This window comes from Calliphora vicina, chromosome 1 (genome assembly GCF_958450345.1).
Source record: "Calliphora vicina chromosome 1, idCalVici1.1, whole genome shotgun sequence".
Lineage (NCBI taxonomy): Eukaryota > Metazoa > Arthropoda > Insecta > Diptera > Calliphoridae > Calliphora > Calliphora vicina.
Genome location: NC_088780.1, coordinates 113,411,424 through 113,434,026, shown reverse-complemented (window position 1 = coordinate 113,434,026; position 22,603 = coordinate 113,411,424). Strand labels below are relative to the sequence as shown.

The window sequence follows — 22,603 nt, the reverse complement described above, 5'->3', positions numbered from 1 at the left end:
ATAACTATAATGCCAACTTCACTTAGAATACATTCGCTATTTTTTATTTAACAACCAAAATATTCACTAGAAATAATTTGTATGGCAGAACAACGTTTGCCGGATCAGCTAGTATGTAAATAAAAATCAAATGTCGTTCGTAATTGCTTCAGTAGAGAACGGCCGGACCGATTTAGACAAATTTTTTTTTAAAATGTTGGTCATGTTTTTAGGGAATGAAAAATTAACCACGCCCAGTTGTACGCCCACTTTTTTCGATTTATCTAAAATAGGAAAACGGCTACATCGATTTGGCTAATTTTTTGTTTGTTTAATAGTAATTCAATTTAAGTTTTTACTGAAAGAAAAATTGACCTCGCCAATTTTTTTTCGATATATCTAAAATCGCAGGACGCCTGGACCGATTTAACTAATTTTTTTTAATGTTCGCAATAGATAGTCCGCAAAAGTTTTTACATAAATAAAAATTGTCCACGTCCACTAATACGCCCACTTATTAAATACATCTGCAAAATACATCGGTCTGTGATCGATAATAACTTGGCTAATAAGCGTTTAATCAAGAAAACGAGCTCGATCACTCATATTTCTGACCAAAAATCGATTTTTTATATAAAAACTCAAAATATGTATATTGATTTACATGTATTCTGTTGTTGCAAGACTTAGGACAACAAACTTAGGTTCTTTGTCTCTCAGTAGCGCTTGTATGTATATTTTATTCTATGTATATGAATAAAAATTATCATTCAATAATACGTTTTTTTTATTATACCCTTCAGCTTCGTGAGAAGGGTATATATAAGTTTGTCATTCCGTTTGTAATTTCTACATTTTTCATTTCCGACCCTATAAAGTATATATATTCTGGATCCTTATAGATAGCGGAGTCAATTAAGCCATGTCCGTCTGTCTGTCTGTCTGTCTGTCTGTCTGTCTGTCTGTCTGTCTGTCTGTCTGTCTGTCTGTCTGTCTGTCTGTCTGTCTGTCTGTCTGTCTGTCTGTCTGTCTGTCTGTCTGTCTGTCTGTCTGTCTGTCTGTCTGTCTGTCTGTCTGTCTGTCTGTCTGTCTGTCTGTCTGTCTGTCTGTTTGTCTGTCTGTCTGTCTGTCTGTCTGTCTGTCTGTCTGTTGAAATCAATTTTCTGAAGGCCCCAGATATCTCCGGGATCCAAATCTTCAACAATTCTGTCAGACATACTTTCGAGAATTTTGCTATTTAAAATCAGCAAAATCCGTCCATAAATAACGGAGATATGAGCAAAAATCCGAGACAACCACTGAAAATTTCATCAAAAAACACAATGTATTGCATGGCGTAATGATTATAAGGTGTATCCGTTACGGCAACAAAAACAAATAACTTTTATAGTGTCAAAAACAACTGACATAATGTATACAAACTACAGCAAAAAAAAAATTTTGACAAGATTGAAGTTGTAAACAAACTCGAGCAAAAAAATAATCAGCTGTTTGATTAATGTCACCTTGTACATCATTACACCATGATGTATTGCATGCTTTGACAAAAAAACAACAAAACGTATGGTTGGATGTGCAAGCTTTGCGTATTTTGTTTTTTTTTGTGTTTTGTTTCTTTTGGCGTTGTTGTTGTTTTTTATACAACTAAACTTTTGTTTGGTTGTGTGTTGGTTTTTTTGACAAAAAATCAACAAATCGTATGTTTGAATGTGCATGCTTTGCGTATTTTGTTTTTCTTTTGTGTTTTGTTTCTTTTGGCGTTGTTGTTTTTTATACAATTAAACGTATGTTTGGATGTGTGTTGGTTTCATTGGCTTGCGTATTTTGTTTTTGTTTTTTCTTTTGGTGTTTTGTTTCGTTTGGCGTTGTTGTTGTTTTTTGTGTTCTTGATAAATTTAGGATGCTGTACGCTGAAAGTGGGCAATGTACATACATATATACTAATTATTAAAAATAATAATGCATCCACAACAAAGGTGAAGGGTATATAAGATTCGGCATAGCCGAATATAGCACTCTTACTTGTTTTTAACTATTTTTACCCTTTTCAAACCGCTTCTCACAAATCGAACACAAGCATTTGTTTAACTTGGACAGGACAACGTCTGTCGGGTCAGCTAGTATTCGAATAAAATCTTGAATCTATTCTGAATATTCCAATAATTCCTTTGTACTAAATAAGAGGCCAATATTCGGCTATGCCGAATCTTATATACATATAAACATGTTTGGTGAAAAAAAATTTTTGGTGGAAAATAATTTTTTAGTTAAACAAAAAATTTTTTTTTAATGATTTGACCAATGCCTATCAATATACATATATTCATATTGTCTATGTTAATTCTTAATAATCCTGATATAGATAAAAAATAGAACCAGAATCGAGGTAGTTATGTTTTTTGCTTATATATCAGCATTTTTTGTGCCGATTATGTCGAATTTAAATAGCAACTGAATCAGGACTGTATTGGATATATTGATGTATTAAACATGTATGTAAATTATTTGGCTGCTTCAGAAAGTACATTTCTACATACATCGACTCAGCTTTCCAAACAATGCAGAATATTTTCTTTTCAAAATATTTATAAACTAAGGCCGGGTAACTTATCAAAATTTTAAACATAGTTAAGCTTAATCAATGTGTACATATTTGTTGCCTTAACTATGTTTAAAATTTTGATAAGTTACCGGGGCTAAAACAGACTACTAACAAATTCTTGTTTGCTTCCATTTATACCATTTAGTTTAACATAAAGATTGAAAATATTTGTTGGTGAAAAACATTTTTTTGTTGGTTAAAAATATTTTTCCCGAATTACTATGTACAATTTTTGTTAAATGTCGCTTACGATAATCTGGCGCTAAAATTTCTAAAATTTATTTTTACATGCTGTAGAAAATTCAGTTGTATTCTGTAAACAAATAGACAATCTTATAATTATTTAACTAATACAAGGTGGCGCAAAAGTAATCCTCGTATCAGAAAATGCTATAAATTTTGCGATTGGCCCCTAATGTCAGTTCTGTTTTGATATTTGTGTAGTAAACTCATGCGAAATACACGTTAATAAACAATGTTACGATACACTGCTCCAGAACGCGGAATATTGCTGACTATTTATTTGACCAATAATCGGTCGGTGACTTTGGCAAAAATAATCATGAGTGATGAGGCCCATTTCCATCTTAGCGGGTACGTAAATAAGCAAAATTTACGCTTCTGGGGCACTGAAAATCCGCGTGTAACCCACGAAGAGCTATTACACTCGCTCAAAGTCACTGTATGGTGTGCTGTTTTCGCTCGTCGCGGGCCAAACGGTTACTGTGAATGGTGAGCGCTACAGAGCAATGATCAGTTCTTTTTGCCGCAACTTGATGAATTGGGATTGGAAAACATGTGGTTCCAACAGGACGGTGCAACGGCACACACTGCACGTGCCACAACCGATATGCTGAAGGATGCATTTCCCGGGCGCCTAATCTCCCGTTTTGGCGATTTGCACTGGCCAGTAAGATCGCCTGATTTGACCGCTCCAGACTTCTTTTTGTGGGGCTTTTTGAAGTCGCGGGTTTATGTCAACAAGCTTCAGACTCTTGCAGCTCTTAAAGACAATATCCGTCAAATATCGCCGGAAGTTTTGGCCAAAGTGATGGAAAATGTCATAAAAAGGGCTCAAATGACAATCAACTGTGGCGGCGGCCATTTACATGACATCATATTCTCGACTTGATGTAAAAAAAATTAAAAGACCTAATAAAAATAATCCACAAGAAGAATCAAAGTTTTTCATTTTTTTTTAATTACAGCCAAAAAACATCGGAAGTTTACTTTTGCGCCACCTTGTATTTATGTTTTGAAAATTTATTTGATTATTCATTACAACTGTTAAAGCTCTGTTCAAGTTTATGGCAATTAAGATTTAAATGTACCTACAACATGTACATTTATGCACATGTAAAAAAAGAGTCATGTTGCCTTGATGGAATGAAAACATTAGCAGAAATTATTATTGCTATAATAAAAAAAAATCTTATACAAATTTTAACTTTTTTTTATTATTTGGATGACCATTGTATTATTTCTATTATTTGGAATGTTCTAACATTTTCAGATATTTAAAGTTTCATTTTGATCGAATTTATTAGTTTCACCATAGGTTCTCCCAGCTTCAATTCATGTTACCTAATTTTCCTGCTTTTGGATTAATCTGCTGCTTGCAAACGTTTTGAAATTACTGATTGAGTAACTCCCAATGATTTTGCAGGCTTTTGTTGAGTTTGACAACAAACTTCATGGAGTAATGCCTCCAATTCTTGGTCTTCAAACTTTTTTGGCTGGCCTGGACGATATTTGTCTTCCGTATCAAAATCATCACTTCTGAACCGCACAAACCATCTCTCGCACGTTGAAACCGATTCAGCGGCACTTTTTTCAAATTAAATATGTAAAGCAAAACTTCCCCCATATGACGCTATGTTGGTTAAATTTAGAAAAAAAATATTTATTTAAACTAATTATTTCAAATAATAATTTGTAAACATTTTAAAAATATTTTCAAAAAATTACAAAAGTTCGTATATTTCTGGACTTACGTCATAATGTGACCTTTCATATGATACTAATATTTATATGTTTCATTTGCGAGAAATATGAAAATACCTTAATAAAGAACCTTATTATACTATGATCCAGTTCACCAAATACAGATCAAAATTTTTGAGAATACTGTTTGGAATGAATTAAAGTTTGAGTTGGGAATATCGATAACTTTTGTTGGGGCCACCCTAATGAAAGTATATTAAATTGTAACAAAATGTTGTAAGAATATCATTTAACAGGTACGTTCTTTCCCTTCCAGAGATTGAAATAATTGTATAGAGTCTGGCCGAAAATTCAGTTTCGGATTAGGCCAAGAGTTCTATATTCATTTTTACGATTGTTTTCTTCAGATAACCTACTAGCCCAATGGTGTTACCTGTATAACATACATATTCATGATTTGTTATTGAAAAATCGGAACATAAATGGCTGAGATATAAGCAAAAAACCACAACTATCTCGATCATTTTTCAGATCGAATGATTTAATAAATTCTATGATTCTTTATAAATTTGGATATATTCATAGCTTTATCTTTGTACATAGACTAATTGTATAATAAATGAAAGGTATTTTAGCAATGTATTACTACAATGGACCAATTTCGGGAAAAAAATGTTTATGCGTATACATCTCTATAAATTAATATCTAGTAGAAATGTAGGTTCACAACAAAAAAATTGTATACTAAGGTGAAGGGTATATAATAGGGAATTCAATTAATCGGGTTTCTGGTTTAATCGGTTAATCGAGCAAATAATTAATCGGGGTTTAGATTTATTCGGTTAATTTAAAATTATTCGATTAACCGAATAATTTCTATTTTAATTTTAAATTGAAAATATAACCACGAATTTTGTGTACAAAAACATAAAAAACAAACAAAACAACAATTCAACCAAAAAATAATAGCAAATATGGTATTTGAGATCCTTTTTGTATACACATGTGAATTTTATAGGATTTTAGTGAGATTTTCTGAAATAATCTTTTAAAAAAATAATATAATTTAAATGTTTTCCTTTTAAACGATTTTTTTCTTTAGATTTAATAAAACTTGACTTGGAAAAACTATCTCGCTGATTGTAGATTTTTTTGTTTTTTCTAAGCATATAAAATACTTCGTTATACCATTGGAGTCCTTTTTGGATTGTTTTAGATTTTGAATACTTTTAATAGTTTCGTTAAGTTCTGATAAAAGACTTATTTCAAAAAAAAGTTTCGTCTATACATGTAAATACAAACAAAGTTTGAAATACATGTAAATTAAATATGTCAGTTGTTATACTCACTAAACATGATTGGATGTTCGAAAAAATATGTACATATGTAATTTTAATTTGAATTGAAACGGAAAAATAAATACAAAAATGTGTTAAAGTGCAAAAAAAAAGGAATTTCGGTTATTCGGTTAATCGGTTAATCGACACAAATTAATCGGTTTATTTGTTATTTGAAAATCGGCAATTTTAAATTATTCGAACAGTTAACCGTCCAAAATTAATCGGTTAACCGATTAACGGTTAAATGATTGAATACCCTAGTATATAAGATTCGAATATAGCAAATTGACTTGTTTATTGCTCTGAATATATTTTATTTAAAAGTCACGTTCATAAATTGAACCTTTTAAGTTTTAATTCATTTTCGAAATACTATTTATTGTTTTTGCCAAATTCAACTTTAAATTGAGAGTAAATAATTTATAAATCAGCAATACAAAAATAACTTTCCGTTATAGTAAAAATTCATAATGAAGCACTTAAAAATATTATCTAGGAATTTAAATATTTCACATTTATTTAAAATTATTTGAGATTAAAGTGTTTTTAGATTTAATATAGATATTATATTTCTATTATATTTCTACTTTTATATTATATTTCTACCTTTATTTTGACGTTCGGGTACAAAATTTTTAAAAAAATTATTTGAAATATATTTGCAGAACCAGACAGATTTATCTTTAAAAAAAGAAAAAAAACATGAGTTTTTTGAAAGAACGATTTACATTTTAAAGTCTTTAAAATAAATATATTAGAAATTAATGAAAATATTATGGCTTAAGGTGGCCTAATTAACAGTTTTCGAATTCCACTGGCTTATCAAGTTACTGCAGCAAGCCCTTAAATTATAATTTGTTTTATTTTAAATGAATTTTTTTTTATTTTATAAAAAAATAGATAACATTATTTTATCACCAAAATATTTTCGATTATTTCGGTAACGATATTTTTGGCATAAATAGTATTTTAGCGATAACGGTTTAAGACATTAATGAGAATGTTTACGCGAAGGTTGATGAATTATAACTACAGTGTCTTTCATTTTAATATCAAACTCTTACATGACTGTTATCGACATTTTTGCCGCTGGTTAACCATATTCTGAAGATGTTGAATTTAGTAGTACTAACCGCTTTTCTAGTTTATGTCTAGTTAAGTCTCGATGCTGGTAGACATATTTGCCATCTATAATCTTTAGGTTCGTATTCCGGGAGGACAGGGGAATATCATGCAAATGTTTTATACCATCATTAGCTAATCTTGAAAAAATGCTAGTTACATAGGGTTCCTAACGGGGATTCAGCGGCACTTTTGGGCCCATATTGGAAAAAAATTTAGATTTTGCAAAATATTTTCAAAAATTGTATTTCTTGAGTTACAAAATATTTATTTTGATAGATATTCTACTCGCATTCCACTAAAGGACCAAAATTATTTTAAAGGAATGGACCTAAGCTTTCATTTGGGAAAATTTTGGAAAAAAAAAGTTCGATTTTGCAAAAAAAAAGTCAAAAATTGTATGTCTTGAGTTACAAAATATTTATTTTGATAGATACCCCGCTCGCATCACACTAAGCGACCAAGGAATAGACCCAAGTTGATTTTGCAAAAAAAGTCAAAAATTTTATGTTTTGAGTTACAAAATATTTATTTTGATAGATATCCCACTATGTGACCAATAGATCTGAGTTACTATCCAATAGAACTAACCTTGGTGCAAATTTCACCCTTATCGGTAGACATCTATTTCAAAAGTTGGTTCACTTGATATGAAATGCCCCATATATTTTTTGTGTGATGTGGTCAGCTTAACAAACATAACTTATCATAATTATTACAATGTTAAGCATTATTATATACAAACACAATAAATGATTTGAAGAGAACAAAATATTTATTTCTAGCTTGTCGTTCAAAAAACAAAACTCAAACCTTTAAGTGATAAGAATTCTTTGGATAAAATACTTTGCGAAGCAAACAAACCAACCAACAAAAAATATTTTTATTCATATGTATTTCAGTTATTAATTTGAGACGTTTGAAATAAGACGCAACGATCGTGCAATAATGAAACTAATAATGACAGTGAACATAATATAATATAAAATATTTAATACAAAAACAAAATAAATTCTTTGCATAAACATGTAAATAAAATTATGTGAATTAAAAAAAAAACCTTGAAAAAATAAATTATAAATAAGTGGATTTTTGAGTTTTAAATTAAAGGAGAAAATGCAAGAAATAAAATATCAACCATTAAAAAGTAATGATGATGGTGATTCGGTGATACAAGAATCTAATCTAGATCAGAATGAAGGAGCTTACTATTTAAAAGAATGTAAAAGATATTGGTTGTTAAAAGTATTATTTATATGTTTTATAATTGTTAAAGCCATTTATGTAATAAACAATTTTGAAACAATAATTAATTGGCTGCAAAGTCACAATGAAACAAATCGAAATTATAATCAAACGGATATATATGAAAATATCCCCATCAATTTATATGGAGAGGATTCAGCAACAACTGCAATCTATGATAAGTTGCACAAAAAAATAATACAAGACTCTGCGACGACTACTGATGATATTTTTATTACTACTGCTACTGATGCTACTTATATTACTAATGCCAAAGCTGCTACTACTAATTATAATACAATTACGACAAAGAAATTATATGAAGATGGAGGAACAATGGAGAATAAAATTAAAACTAATGATTATGGTAATGTTGATTTAACAACAACAGCAACAACATCAAACGAAATAGCAATTGATTTAAAAGATGATACAACAAACACAACAACTATTAATTTAAATAGTAATAACAATAATACAACTACAATAGAAAAACCAATAACAACAGCAATATATTTAAATAATACAATAATTACCTCATTATTATTGCAAACTACAGATATAACTACTGACCTAACAACATTTACCGCCATAACAACAACAACAACGAGGACGCCGATGACACCACCACCTCTTAAAACCCCAGATGTAAAATCTCCTCACCCAGCTGAAGATAAAAAATATTTCATTAACACCAGTCGCTGTCATATACCATTTGTAGATCCATTTACATCAGAAATTCGTAAAATATTTAAACCTCAACATAGCACGGGTTGCACCAAAGATCAGCCAATTATTACGGTTACATTCAATGAGCTCGATGCCCAATATCTTTTACACATTAATTATACAGTGGCAGAAATCTTAAGAAAACCTACTAATAATACTAACGCAATAGAGGAGGATGTATTGTGTTGCTATCAAGAAATAATACGTAGCGGAAGTGGCGCAAATGTTGATGCTAGTTTTAAGTAAGTCGCGATTTATTATCAACAGTAAAACTCGATTATAACGAACTTGGTTATGAAAAAAATAGTTACACAGTCTGAATGTTTAGGTGGTGGTTTTTATACAATATGTAGTTATTTGTAAAATCAAATTTAAAATTCGTTTTTACGTTTTGTTTAAATTTGTTTTACGAACCTTCCTTATATCAAAACAATTTTTTGTAGTTTCATGCAGTTCGTTATAACTACATAGAGTTTTACTGTATTAAATTAGTAAATATTTATACATATGTATAAAAAGTATATTTTACAAAAATTAAAGTATGACCTTGTATATGTTTGAAATCTATTTACTACAAATTTTCCAGAATTAATTTTCGACACTTAATTATGTTATGCATGCAATAAAAATGATGAGATTAGATATGATAGGGGTTTTTATTGGATTACCTTAAATTGCAGTGGCGTTTTTGAGAATTGGGTAAATGTAAATTGAATTTTGACAATTAAATTTTTTGTAGATATGATAAAAGAAGATAAATACACCGGTTGTTATTCGAATAATCGAGAAAAAAATATTTACATATATTCGAATGAATGACATTTTTCAATTTAGGTTGCCCTGTCCAAAGTAAAAAAATGCTTTTGTTCGATTTTTGAATTTGTAAGAAAAGGTTTGAAATGGGTAAAAATAGTTAAAAAAAGTATTATCAAAAAGTTATACGGGAAAAGTATTGTTGAATGACAATTTTTATTCATATAGGTTTGGGATATGTTTGATTTACATTTGATTTTAAAATATGTACAATGAATCTTATGGTCATAGAATAAAATATACATAGAAGCGTTAGTGAGAGACAAAGAACCTAAGTCTGTTGTCAAAAACCTAAGACTTGCAACAATACATGTAAATCAATGTACATATTTTGAGTTTTTATATATGTATGTAATCGAATTTTGGTCTGAAATATGAGTGATTACAGATCGAGCTCCTTTTCCTCATTAAACGCTTATTGACCAAGTTGTTAGCGAATTTAGATATTTTGAGTTTTTATAAAAAAAATCGATTTTTGGTCAGAAATATGAGTGATCACAGATCGAGCTCCTTTTCTTGATTAAACACTTATTGGCCAAGTTATTAGCGAATTTAGATATTTTGAGTTTTTATATAAAAAATCGATTTTTAGCCAGAAATATGAGTGCTCACAGATCGAGCTCCTTTTCTTGATTAAATGCTTATCGGCCAAGTTATCAGCGAATTTAGATATTTTGAGTTTTTGTATAAAAAATCGATTCTTGCCCAGAAATATGAGTGATCACAGATCGAGCTCCTTTTCTTGATTAAACGCTTATTGGCCAAGTTATCAGCGAATTTATATATTATGAGTTTTTATATAAAAATCGATTTTTGGTCAGAAATATAAGTGATCACAGATCGAGCTCCTTTTCTTGATTAAACGCTTATTGGCCAAGTTATTAGCAAATTTATATATTTTGTGTTTTTATATAAAAATCGATTTTTGGTCAGAAATATAAGTGATCACAGATCGAGCTGCTTTTCATGTTTAAACGCTTATTGGCCAAGTTATTACCGAATTTAGATATTTTGAGTGATTATAGATCGAGCTCCTTTTCTTGAGTAAACGGTTATTAGCGAAGTTATCAGCGAATTTGGATATTTTGATTTTTTATATAAAAAATCGGTTTTTGGCCAGAAATATGAGTGATCACAGATCGAGCTCCTTTTCTTGATTAAACGCTTATTGGCCAAAAAATCGATTACACATCGTAAAAAACTTTTGTGGACTATTGCGAACACTTAAAAAAATGGCCAAATCGGTCCAGGCGTTCTGCGATTTTAGATACATATATCGAAAAAAAGTGGGCGTTGTAAATTTTTCTTACGAATTTTACTACGAACATTTAAAAACAAATTAGCCAAATAGGTGCAACGTTTTCCGATTTTAGATAAATCGAAAAAAGTGGGCGTGGTCAATTTTTCATTCCGTAAAAAACTAAGTTCGACTATGACCAACATTTAAAAAACAAAATTTACAAAATCGGTCCGGCCGTTCTCAACTGATGCAATTACCAGCGAACAACATTTGATTTTTATTTATATAGATTTATTCAAACGCCTTAAAAATGTACTGAAGGCCTTATAAGAATAAACAATTATTCCATACAATATTTAACGAGACTTTATATAATTAAAATGCTTTAATTTTGTATTATTATCTTCTCTATATTACAAATTTGTTATTGTTATTCATTGTTAATAAACAAATTATTAAAATTTTCTGGTTTTAAAAATATTTTTTTAAATTATTCGAATATTTTTACTCGTTATTCGTTCGAATAATCGAATAATAAAACAATATAAACTGTTATTCGATTAAATACAACTCGAATAATTGACAACTCTAATAAATACTTCTAAAATCAATGAAAATAACATTTCCCCACTACTAAACGATCTATCGTCGTGAGCAAAACTACATTGTTTAAATTGCACAGTGGTTTAGAAAACTTTTATTTTGGAAATAAATCGGTAGCTCTCGTTAATCATTGGGGATGTCTCAATGAAATCGGAACATGTAAAAAATAATTTTGAAGAAAAATTTCATATTTACCTGATTTTTATTAAAAAGGCACATTGTGGATGGTTCTTTAAATAGTATATATAATGGCAAATGTGTTTAACCCATTGATTTATAAATCATTCGATCTACATAAGTTCTAAATTTGAATATGATGTGAAAAATTACGACATCATAAAATTTAAAGTTTTTGTAGGAAAATTTATCTGAAAATTTTGCGGAGAAATTTTTTTTCAAAATGTTAATCCTCAAGTTCTAAATTTTTAAAAAAAATACTAAATAATTGTTCATAATTCTTATATCTAACCTTCAGGAGACTCTCTTAAAATTCATAACTATATCTGACTGTGTAAAAACTCATGAAGATTTCTCAAATCGATCTGAAATGTTACTAAACCTCTGCGCGTTGTAAATTCTTTTAATGCAATTTTGTAACTCATTTAACGCAACTTTAAATCTGTTTTATCTCAATTTATTTATCTTTATTTTCTTAAAGTGGAGTTAATCATAGATGTACATAATTGTGAAGAATGAAAATAAGTGTTTCTATTCGAATTTATGTCGAATATAATATTGTTATGCTTTAATAGACTGCTTATAAGAAAACTCTGCTTCTACTTTTTGGTGTCATCAAAAAATTTGCTCTATGAGATATATATTTTAAATTAATTTAAAACCCCAAATGAAATGTAAATAGATTTTTGTATCTCTCTACCATAGTAATCAAAAATAGGTTAATTAATAATCATGTTCGGCATAGATATAGAAAAATATAATCAGCAACGGTACATATGTACATATGTTTTTGTAAATTTTATATATACCTTTTTTTTGATAAAGCTTTTTAAAGAGTAGATATTAATTGTTATTTTTAACATGCGATTTAGTAAGAGATTCAGTCTATATGGGAGCTATGACTAATTATGGACCGATCGTAACAAAATTTGGTGACATGAATTTCGTATATATAATGGTATAAACTCAAGGAAAACACAAGCTACATTTAAGATAAATTTAAATAGTAGAAGTATCTACTGATGGAAATGTTTACAAATATGATGAATGTTGCGAGCAGCAGTTACAGACCGTTCAAATCGTTCTTGCAAATTAATTTATAGTTATACTATCTGGTAAAATAATTTTTGTGTAAAAACTGTCAGTATAACTTTAGGATAAAACATAATTAAAGATTGTGATAATGGAGGTAAATATTATTTGTAAAGAAAAATATAAATAGATTCTTTTGATAAGCTTAGAATTTATTTAAAAAAATTACTATTTTCGACCATTGCCCGAAGTAGGGTACATTTCTATATCGATTTTCTTATTAGTCATTTTTTTATGTAAACATTTTTTATTTTTCACCACTAGGCGGATTTTCACCACTTACTCGTATTTTGGAGTTTATTAAAAATAAGAGGATATTTTTAGAAGCATATTTGGATATACATTACTACATAGTTCCTGTACGATTCGATCATACATCACTTTGCAATCGTACCAGTAGTTTAGAAGATATAGTTTTATTACCATTTTTTTCCTGATCGGATGGAAAATTAAATTTTTGTTCGGTATCAAAATAATATTCAAATAGTACTTTTTTTGCAACCTAAAGTATTAAAATTTTATAGCAGAAATTTATAATGGCCAATAGGGTAGCTTGTTGAAAATAAATAAAATATATAATAAATAAATTAAAATAAACACAGGATTTTCTACATAGAGTCCTGTTATACACAGAATTTTTATAGAAACTTCTTTAGCTTTAGCAAAAAATAATTTGTAAATTTGTCCTGTTACATAAAACACTGAAAATAGTTTGAAAGTATCAAATGACACGCTATATTGCTACGGTACTATTTGAGTTAAAAAAAGTACGCAAAATTATATAAATATTTTTGGTCCCTATAAAATTCAAAGGCAATCTGTCTGTCTGTTGAAGGGGATGAAATTTTTACCAAAATCTATACAACCAACAATAAAATTGTTTAAATGCCAGTTCCACTATGTGGAAAGAAAAATGACTCGAAAAAATTTTTATGAAAAACACTCAGTTTTTAAAATTCTTTCGAATAGTTTTCATACAAATTTCTTTCGACATCGTGAAACAGGCATTAAAACACGATAGAACTAAAACGAGAAGTCCTAAACAAATTATTTGATAAAAAAAATCATTCATAATAAAATTTATTTCAAACATACATATTTTTATTTAATAAACTTATTTTCTTTTTAGATTAATGCCATGCACTAACTTTCATCAAAACTTTGTGGTTCCATTACATATTAATGGTATTATAGTTAATTGCAAGTCCAAGTCTAAAAATTCCACTTTACAGCAGGATGCATTTTCTTTTATTCAAGTTAATAAGACCGTAATTCAACAGGGATCTCAAAATGCCACAATTGGACGCCATAAACCAAGTGTCTTAATGATTGGAATTGATACATTATCACGGATAAATTTTCGGCGCAATATGCCACAAATGTTTAAGTATCTGGTTGATAATAAATGGTATGAGCTATTGGGCTACAACAAGGTAATTCATAAAAAATAATGTATGTATGTATGTTTTATGTAATAGTTAGAAGTCAAAAATAAGTTCGATCTAAGTATTACAATAGATCAGTATGTATATATGTACATTAGAGTGACAGCCGATTTTTTTTTAAGATTTCAAAGAGTGCCGGGTGGAATATTGTGACACTAGGCCTAAAAGTTAAGTGCTGAAAATTTGGGCCAAATCGGACAACGATTTCTGGACGCGCATCGAGGTCAAAGTTCAGATATATGCTAAATTTTACTATTTATATGGAATAAATAGGTAAATCTCGTTAACTTTCTGCATTGTTTTCTAGAAATATGTAGATTATTTATATTAATGAATATTACATTAAAAAAAAAATTTTGGAAATTGACCCTGTATCTCCTGTATGACCCAAAAACTGTATTATCGCCAAAATTCGGGAAAAGTGCAAATTTTTCAGTTTTTTTAAAAATTTTGCTACTAAAAAAATACTTTTGCAATTAAATGTAAAAGAATCGAAATGTGTACGTAATTATCGTTGTAATGAGATATAAATGAAAAAATTTGGTTAAAAAATGGTAAAGTTATTACAAATTCGCCAGATCATTAACGTGTCTCAGGCCACTTGAACAAGAAATTTAGGAAAAAAAATTAACATATTTCGAGAAAAATTAAAATAAAAGCTAATTTTTATTTAAAATATATCCGTATTTACTTGTGTATGAGTTTTTGTCTTCGTAGGATACCGTTAACCTATTCGCAGGTATAACCAAAAAAATATTTTTTAACGGCTGTTTCGAATCTCCATTTTCAAATTTTTAAAAATTTTGTTAAACAAATTTCAGAATTTTTCGATCATCACATTGGGATTTATTGAGATCATAATAGGGAAGTTACAGTTTTTCCGTACCTGCGATTTAAATTTTGCGATTTTCAAGAAAAACTATTTTTTGTACATATTTTGGCGAATGAGGCCAATTTTTTTACTGTTATACATTTTAAGTAAAATCTATTCATAATATTATAGCCCTGGTAATTTTAAATATAGTCTGAAAGTTTTACTAAAAGCGGATAACGTTAACCTTTAAATCGTGAAGGTCAAAGGTAAAATTTTTCAATATTTGGAATATCTAATGAAAATATAGCAAAATGTTATATATTTTGGGCCGATTTTAATGAAACTTGAGGAAAATATAACATAAAGTCCAGAATTTAAAATAACAGCACAAAAATGGAAATTAACCCTTAGCCGCACTTGGGGTCCAAATGACCCTCAACTTTTAAAATCTCGAAAATATATAACATTTCGCTATCTTTTCATTAGAAATTCCAAATATTGAAAAATTTGATCTTTGACCTTCACGATTTAAAGGTTAACGTTTTCCGATTTTAGTAAAACTTTCAGATCGTATTTAAAATTACAAGGACTATAATATTATGAATAGTTTTTACTTAAAATTTGTAACAGTAAGGAAATTGGGCTCATTCGCCAAAATATGCACAAAAAATTAGTTTTTCTTGAAAATCGCAAAAATTTAAATCGCAGGTACGGAAAAACTGTAAAAACTGTAACAGGTATTGACATAAATTTTTCAACTTTTTATTTCCTATTATGATCTCAATAAATCCCAATGTGATGATCGAAAAACACTGAAATTTTTTTAACAAAATTTTTAAAAATTTAAAAATGGAGATTCGAAACAGCCGTTAAAAAAATATTTTTTTTTGGCCATACTTGTGAATAGGTTAACGGTATCCTACGAAGACAAAAACTCATACACAAGTAAATACGGATATATTTTAAATAAAAATTAGCTTTTATTTTAATTTTTCTCGAAATATGTTAATTTTTTTTCCTAAATTTCTTGTTCAAGTGGCCTGAGACACGTTAATGGTCTGGCGAATTTATAATAACTTTATCATTTTTTAACCAAATTTTGTCATTTATATCTCATTACAACGATAATTACGTACACATTTTGATTCTTTTGCATTCAATTTCAAAAGTATTTTTTTAGTAGCAAAATTTTTAAAAAAAACTGAAAAATTTGCATTTTTCCCGAATTTTGGCGATAATAAAGTTTTTGGGTCATTTTGACCCAAAGGAGATACAGGGTCAATTTCCAAAAATTTTTTTTAATGTAATATTCATTAATATAAATAAATCTACATATTTCTAGAAAACAATGCAGAAAGGTAAAGAATTTAGCATATATCTGAAATTTGACCTCGAGCGCGTCCAGAAATCGTTGTCCGATTTGGCCTAAATTTTCAGCACTTAACTTTTAGGCCTAGTGTCACAAAATTCCACCCGGCACTCTTCAAAATTTTAACAAACATTTTTTTCCATACAACTGATTATCACTCTAATATACATATAATGTATGCAATTTAAGTATTTTTCTTGATTTTTATCAGATTCAGAAATTTATGAAATTTTTTTTAATATATGTACATATCATTGAATATTTCGGTAGTTATTAATGTTTGAATGTGGCGAAAACTGATTTTTATTAATATTTATCAACAGGAATGTTTAGAGGATTTGTAAAAATACAAGAAAATGTATGATTCACAACATAATTTTAGAATAAAATTCATTTATGAGGACCTTTGAAAAATCGGATCAAATTTTCAAAACTCTTTTGGATCGTAAGAATTCATTCATAGTGCGTTCTGAAAGTTGGAAAAAGTAAACAAAAATAATTATTTTTGATGAAATGACCTAATGTATACTAAAATAATCGAAAAATCGGAACATTACACCCAGAGAAAAGTCAACTTAAAATCAATAAAAATCATATTGAATCAATAAGAAACATTAACGAAAGTCTAATAATGTAGAATTTTTTTATTTCAATATGAAACAATATTAATTTAATGTTGCCCTATATTAATAATTTTAATATGGAAACAATATAAAAATAATATTTATCGGAATTGAATTTATATTGAATTCCGAAAAATATTATTGTCGTATTATTGAAACAATGTGGAGAATTTATTGAAATTATATTTTTTATTTTAGAAATAAAATATAAAAAAGGTTATTTAGCCTTGATTTAATATTGAAACGTTATGTAATTTAAAATGAACACTATTGATAAAAAATTTGGAATTGATGCGCGTATTTATTCAGACGGGTAAGGTGGATGTTCTGACAGTTGGTTTCTTCAACAATTATGAGTTCAACTCGATTACAATTCTGGAAGCGCTGCTTAGTAGTATAAACGTCTAAAAGCGCTCTTCCCTTAGAAGTTTCTGCCAACAGAGTTTGCAAATCCTAAATAACATAGAGAATAGATTAATATTTTAAAAAAAAAAATATGGTTTTAATTACTTTATGGAGACAGCCATTCGAATATGATACTCTAACTACTGGGGATGTTGCACCTATCTCCGTATTTCAGGCTTGAGTCTGTGTCATCTTCAATTCCAAACTAAAAATAATAAAAAACAAAAAAAGCAATTATTTTACTTAAAAATCGATTAGGTAGGTTAATGGACAACACCCACCTTTTCCTTTCTTCATGCAAATAGCTTGCTGCGGAACTTTGCAACTTCCAATACATTTCCTAAAATGATCACTACATCTCCACTTTCTGTGTACAATAAACCATCCACAGACTTAAATTTCATCGACATTTTTTTAAAACGTCCACAACAAACAAAATTTCAAAACTTAACCCTCCGTTAGTCGCAATCATTTTCAACCGAGACTAGTCGCAATGTATCAAATTTATATCAATAAAAAATGCGCGTTTGAAAATAATCTCTTCACTTTTTATTTCGAAAACATAAAAACAATTTAAAATTCAAAGTATTTAAAAGAGTTATAAAAAAAAATTCAATAAAAATATATTTTTATCAAAAAATAGCTTAAAATTTTGATTGTTTCAAAAAATTTACAATAAAAATAGTTTTGCCTGTATCAATTAGATCAGTTGCGAGTAACGGAGGGTTAATAAAGAGGGAATCAGTTTACATATTCATTTAAAGTGTTGGCATATAGATTTTATAATGTTTCTTATTAATTCAATATTTTGCAATTTAAAATTCAACTTAATTATGAAATTAATGATATAAAAATCTTAAAATAATATGTTTCATCTTTAAAACAATGTTGATTCAATGTACCTCACGAAATAAATAGAAACTATATTAATTGAAAGTTGAAAATTATTTATTTAATGTATTTCATTATAAGTTTTCAATTATATTGAAAATTATTGAATTAATATGATGCGTTCTTATATTTAAGTTACAGTTTTTCCCTGAGTGTACTTATGTATGTTCCGATTTTTCGATTATTTTATGGTTATTTTTTGATCTTTTTTTAATTGATAAAATAACTATATTTATATATATATATGTACGTATTTATGTTGTTGTCATTAAATTTGACAAGAAAAAACCTGATAAATATACATAGATAGTGTTAAAATTAATCAAACAAGAAACTTGTCTTCATAACACAAAGGTATTATTTTGCGCGCATGTATTCTTGATTTTAACTAACAAAACTTAAACCAATTGTGTAAATAGTTAAAAAGGCAAAATACGAAATGAATAATATTGATATTAAATTCACAACTTTTCTAATTTATTGTGTATTGTTAATATCAATAAGCGTAAATTATGTTATAGTTGACATAGAACTTTAAGTTAAAAAAAAATATAAAAAGTCAACATAATTTAGATCAAGATTTGGGAAAAATACTTCCAATATTTTATACGCAACCATTCAAAACCGTTATAATAATGATTTCCACGAATAAGTTTTATATACAAATAAAGCAGACCTAATAATTGAGAGAGCACAAATATGTTTAAAATATAGAAAGCAATTACGCACCCAATTTCATGGTGATCGGTCCATAATTGGTCATAGCTCCCATACAAGGCCCACTTCCGACAATAACTTTAATAAACATAATTCTAATAAAAAAGTTGGCTGACCGACCATACTTTCTTACTTCTAGTTTGTAATCATTTATAAAATGTGAATTAAAAAATAATTAGATACTTGACATACGGGACGGAGTTTTATTTTGAGAACCAAAATATATGTATATGGTAGAAATTTTTGCATATTCTAAAAGATGTGGAAAAAATATTATGTTCTGCATACTCAGAAATCCTGAAATCGTCCTTTTATCCTGGGACATATACTCCCAATAAGCATTTTTCGTGGGACATATATGTATGTAATCCCAATCAGTGTTCTTGATGGGTGATTCGAAATTAAAAAAATAATAAAACATCAGAATATTATTAAATTTAGATGAAAGTACATATTTATTTGCTTATTTATAGCATTTTATAAATGTAATTAGGGATTTAATTTGTGGAATGGTCCAAAACACTTGTAACACAAAGCGATGTTGCAGCCTGATCATCATATCATCTTTGTAATGGATTTGAATTAAAGAGAACTCAATTCAATATGGAATGAATTCTTAAAGGAGTTTGGTGTGCTAAGGAATTAAGACAGCGATTAATTTATACTGAATGCCTTAGTGGAATTGTTAAGAGAATATTTTTAATTTGATTTCAAACATTTAATTAAGAATTATTTCTTTCGAACCTTTGATCAATACACAATATTATTATATGCAAAGGAACAATTTATAGCTCGTAAACGATTGGAGATGCCGTAATGAAATTTTAAACCGTCAGATCTGAAAAAATGTGTTTAACAAATTTAGTTGCCGTTAATTATTAATTTTTGGCTTATTCAAGTTTTTCAGAAACATATTGAAAATGTTTCTATAAAAGAAATAATACCAAAAAGATTTTGGGAAAATCGTAAAAAGCTTGTAACTTTTTATAGGGACCAGATAAATATATGAAACTTTTCTCTGTGTGACGGTTACCAGGTTTTAAAAAAAAGTCATTATTTTTTAAACACAGTGATTAATATAACTATTAATTATATTAATATAACACAGTGATTAATATAATATATATAACTAACATGAATTATTTATTTTTTTTTTATAAATTGAAATATGTACATTTTTTACCAATATTAATCCCATATTTATGTTTGGCTTTTAGGTTGGCGATAACACTTTACCCAACTTAATGCCAATGCTATCGGGTTATAAAAGAGATACCGTGTACAAGAAATGTATTCCACAAAAGGTTGGTGGTTTTGATAATTGCAATTTCATATGGACCACATTTAAAAACAATGGTTATCACACTGCTTATGCTGAAGATTCAATTGTCATAACAACATTTAATTATAAACTGAAAGGTTTTAAAAAACCACCAACTGACTATTACTTTCATCCCATGGCATTGGCAGTTGAAAAATCGATGAAGAGAAAAACTAAAGCTGGATTAAACTATTGCGTTGGACGTAGACAATTAGGAGAATATATATATGATTACGGCACAGAATTTGCGACACGCTATAAGAATCAGTCGAGCTTTGGATTTTTTTGGACCAACTCATTTAGCCATAATTCCTATGATGTGTCGGCCACTATGGACAGCACGATGGTCAAGTATTTCAAAGAGTGGGAAAAACGAGGTATATTTGAAAATTCGGTGGTAATCTTTTTTAGCGATCATGGCGTACGATGGGGTCCATTGTTAAAATTATCGCAAGGGTTTTTGGAACAGCGACTACCAATGTTTTTCTTGTCTGTGCCGAAATGGTTCCGCCAACAATATCCAGAATTAGTGAACAATTTAGAAATCAATCAAAAGCGCTTAACAAATCCATTCGACATACATATGACGCTGCAACATCTGCTGAAACTCGGAGAACCCACCTATAATGTACAACAAGCCGTAGATTGTCCAAAGTGCCAAAGTATATTTGAGGAGATACCAGAAAATCGTACTTGTGATGATGCCAACATACCAGAAACATGGTGTACCTGTTTGCCCTTTAAGGCGGAATCAACAAAAAGCGAATTGGTTAAGACGGTTACCCAAATGATTATCCAGGAAATGAATCATTACTATGAAATCAAGAATTTAACATCTTTATGCAGTCCATTACAACTGAAAGAGATAACAAATGCCAAAGTACGCTATCCAGATGGATTGAAATCCTCGGAAAATGTTACCACTTATGCAATTGATTTTGTAACGGATCCCAAAACCGAACCCAAGACACTATTTAGTGCCACCGTTGATTATGATGTGCAAAATAAACGTATTCACTTAAATGTTGAGGACATTAGTAGACAAAGTCTATATGAAAACACGGCCAAATGTACAGATGACAAACAGGCTAAAAAATATTGCATCTGCAAAAACTCTTTAAAATTACCACAAAAATAAACTAAAACAATTAAAGAAATTAAACAAAGCTGAATGCAATGTGATAAGAAGAAAGGGATGGACAAATTACAGAAATAATTGGTGTGGTCGATATCTTTGCCACATCGATCTATGTTACATTTTACCAGCACTTCCTTCCCATAATTTATGCCTTCCATTCCAGCGAGTTAAACGTTTCGGTAGTTTTCTATTGTTTCCGAATCTCAACAGAAAGAGAGAGTCGTCTCATCAAGTATCAAGTGTCTTATCAAAATTGACGATCTGTTAACAATGTTATTGTAAACAAAACCTCAACAAATTGCTCGTACCAAAACTCTATTATTTATTACAAGTCCTACGTACTCAAGCCATCAACAATAGTTATAGTTTGTATGTGCGTACATATGTATGGATGTATGTATGTATCTATTTATGTAGTTTTAATTGTTAACAGTAGCTGTTAGTTGGATTATACTGATTATTATTGTATTTATACTCTCGTCATTCTATACAGTCAGCGTCAAAAGAAAGTGTACAACTTGTTTTTACATTTAAAACGTTTTATTTACATATTAAAAAACAATTTTTTCTCCAGTTGTAGTATATTTAACAAAATACTTAATTGTTCTCTTGCAATATATAAACAAAAAACTAAACTATTTCAACTGCAACAAAAACAGTAACAACAAAACCAAAAATACTCCATTTTTAACGCGTCAGAAAAAAGTGTACACATTTAGAATTGCAATAAGATTTTTCTAGCTACATAAAAAAATATATTGTTATTCTTTATTTTTGCCTAGATTATAATTTTTTGTGGATCTTGCTGCTAGTCTCATGAGATTTTAAGATAGTAGCTTTTCTTGTTTGATCGCGAGAACTTTAAAACCAAAATGGGAAAACAAACTGCAATTGAAACAAGAAAGTAAGTCATAAAATTTAAAAATAAAGGCAAATCGTCACGTGAAATCTCCTCTATAATAGGAAGAAGCCATAATACTGTAAAAAAAATTAT

At 28.7% G+C, this 22,603-nt stretch overlaps 2 protein-coding genes across 2 annotated transcripts; both read left to right on the top strand.

Annotated features, from left to right (window-relative positions):
• The first annotated feature begins 8,103 nt into the window (after positions 1-8,103).
• LOC135952251 (uncharacterized) lies at positions 8,104-9,207 on the top strand. The gene is made up of 2 exons (XM_065502105.1): positions 8,104-8,209; positions 8,264-9,207. The coding sequence occupies exons 1-2, from the start codon at positions 8,104-8,106 to the stop codon at positions 9,205-9,207; spliced, it is 1,050 nt and encodes a 349-aa protein (XP_065358177.1).
• LOC135963624 (uncharacterized) lies at positions 9,068-21,625 on the top strand. Its single transcript, XM_065515556.1, has 3 exons — positions 9,068-9,203; positions 14,016-14,319; positions 20,368-21,625. Exons 2-3 carry the CDS (start codon positions 14,020-14,022, stop codon positions 21,607-21,609), a joined length of 1,542 nt encoding a protein of 513 aa, XP_065371628.1. The 5' UTR covers positions 9,068-9,203; positions 14,016-14,019; the 3' UTR covers positions 21,610-21,625.
• The last annotated feature ends 978 nt before the right edge of the window (positions 21,626-22,603 follow it).

Bases quoted from the DNA above. Each gene is read 5' to 3' on its own strand.
- LOC135963624 (XM_065515556.1), top strand. From the start codon at position 14,020: ATGCCATGCACTAACTTTCATCAAAACTTTGTGGTTCCATTACATATT. The intron at 14,320-20,367 runs GTAATTCATAAA...TTTGGCTTTTAG, and splicing joins AGCTATTGGGCTACAACAAG to GTTGGCGATAACACTTTACC.
- LOC135952251 (XM_065502105.1), top strand. From the start codon at position 8,104: ATGCAAGAAATAAAATATCAACCATTAAAAAGTAATGATGATGGTGAT. The intron at 8,210-8,263 runs GTAAAAGATATT...TAATTGTTAAAG, and splicing joins AGCTTACTATTTAAAAGAAT to CCATTTATGTAATAAACAAT.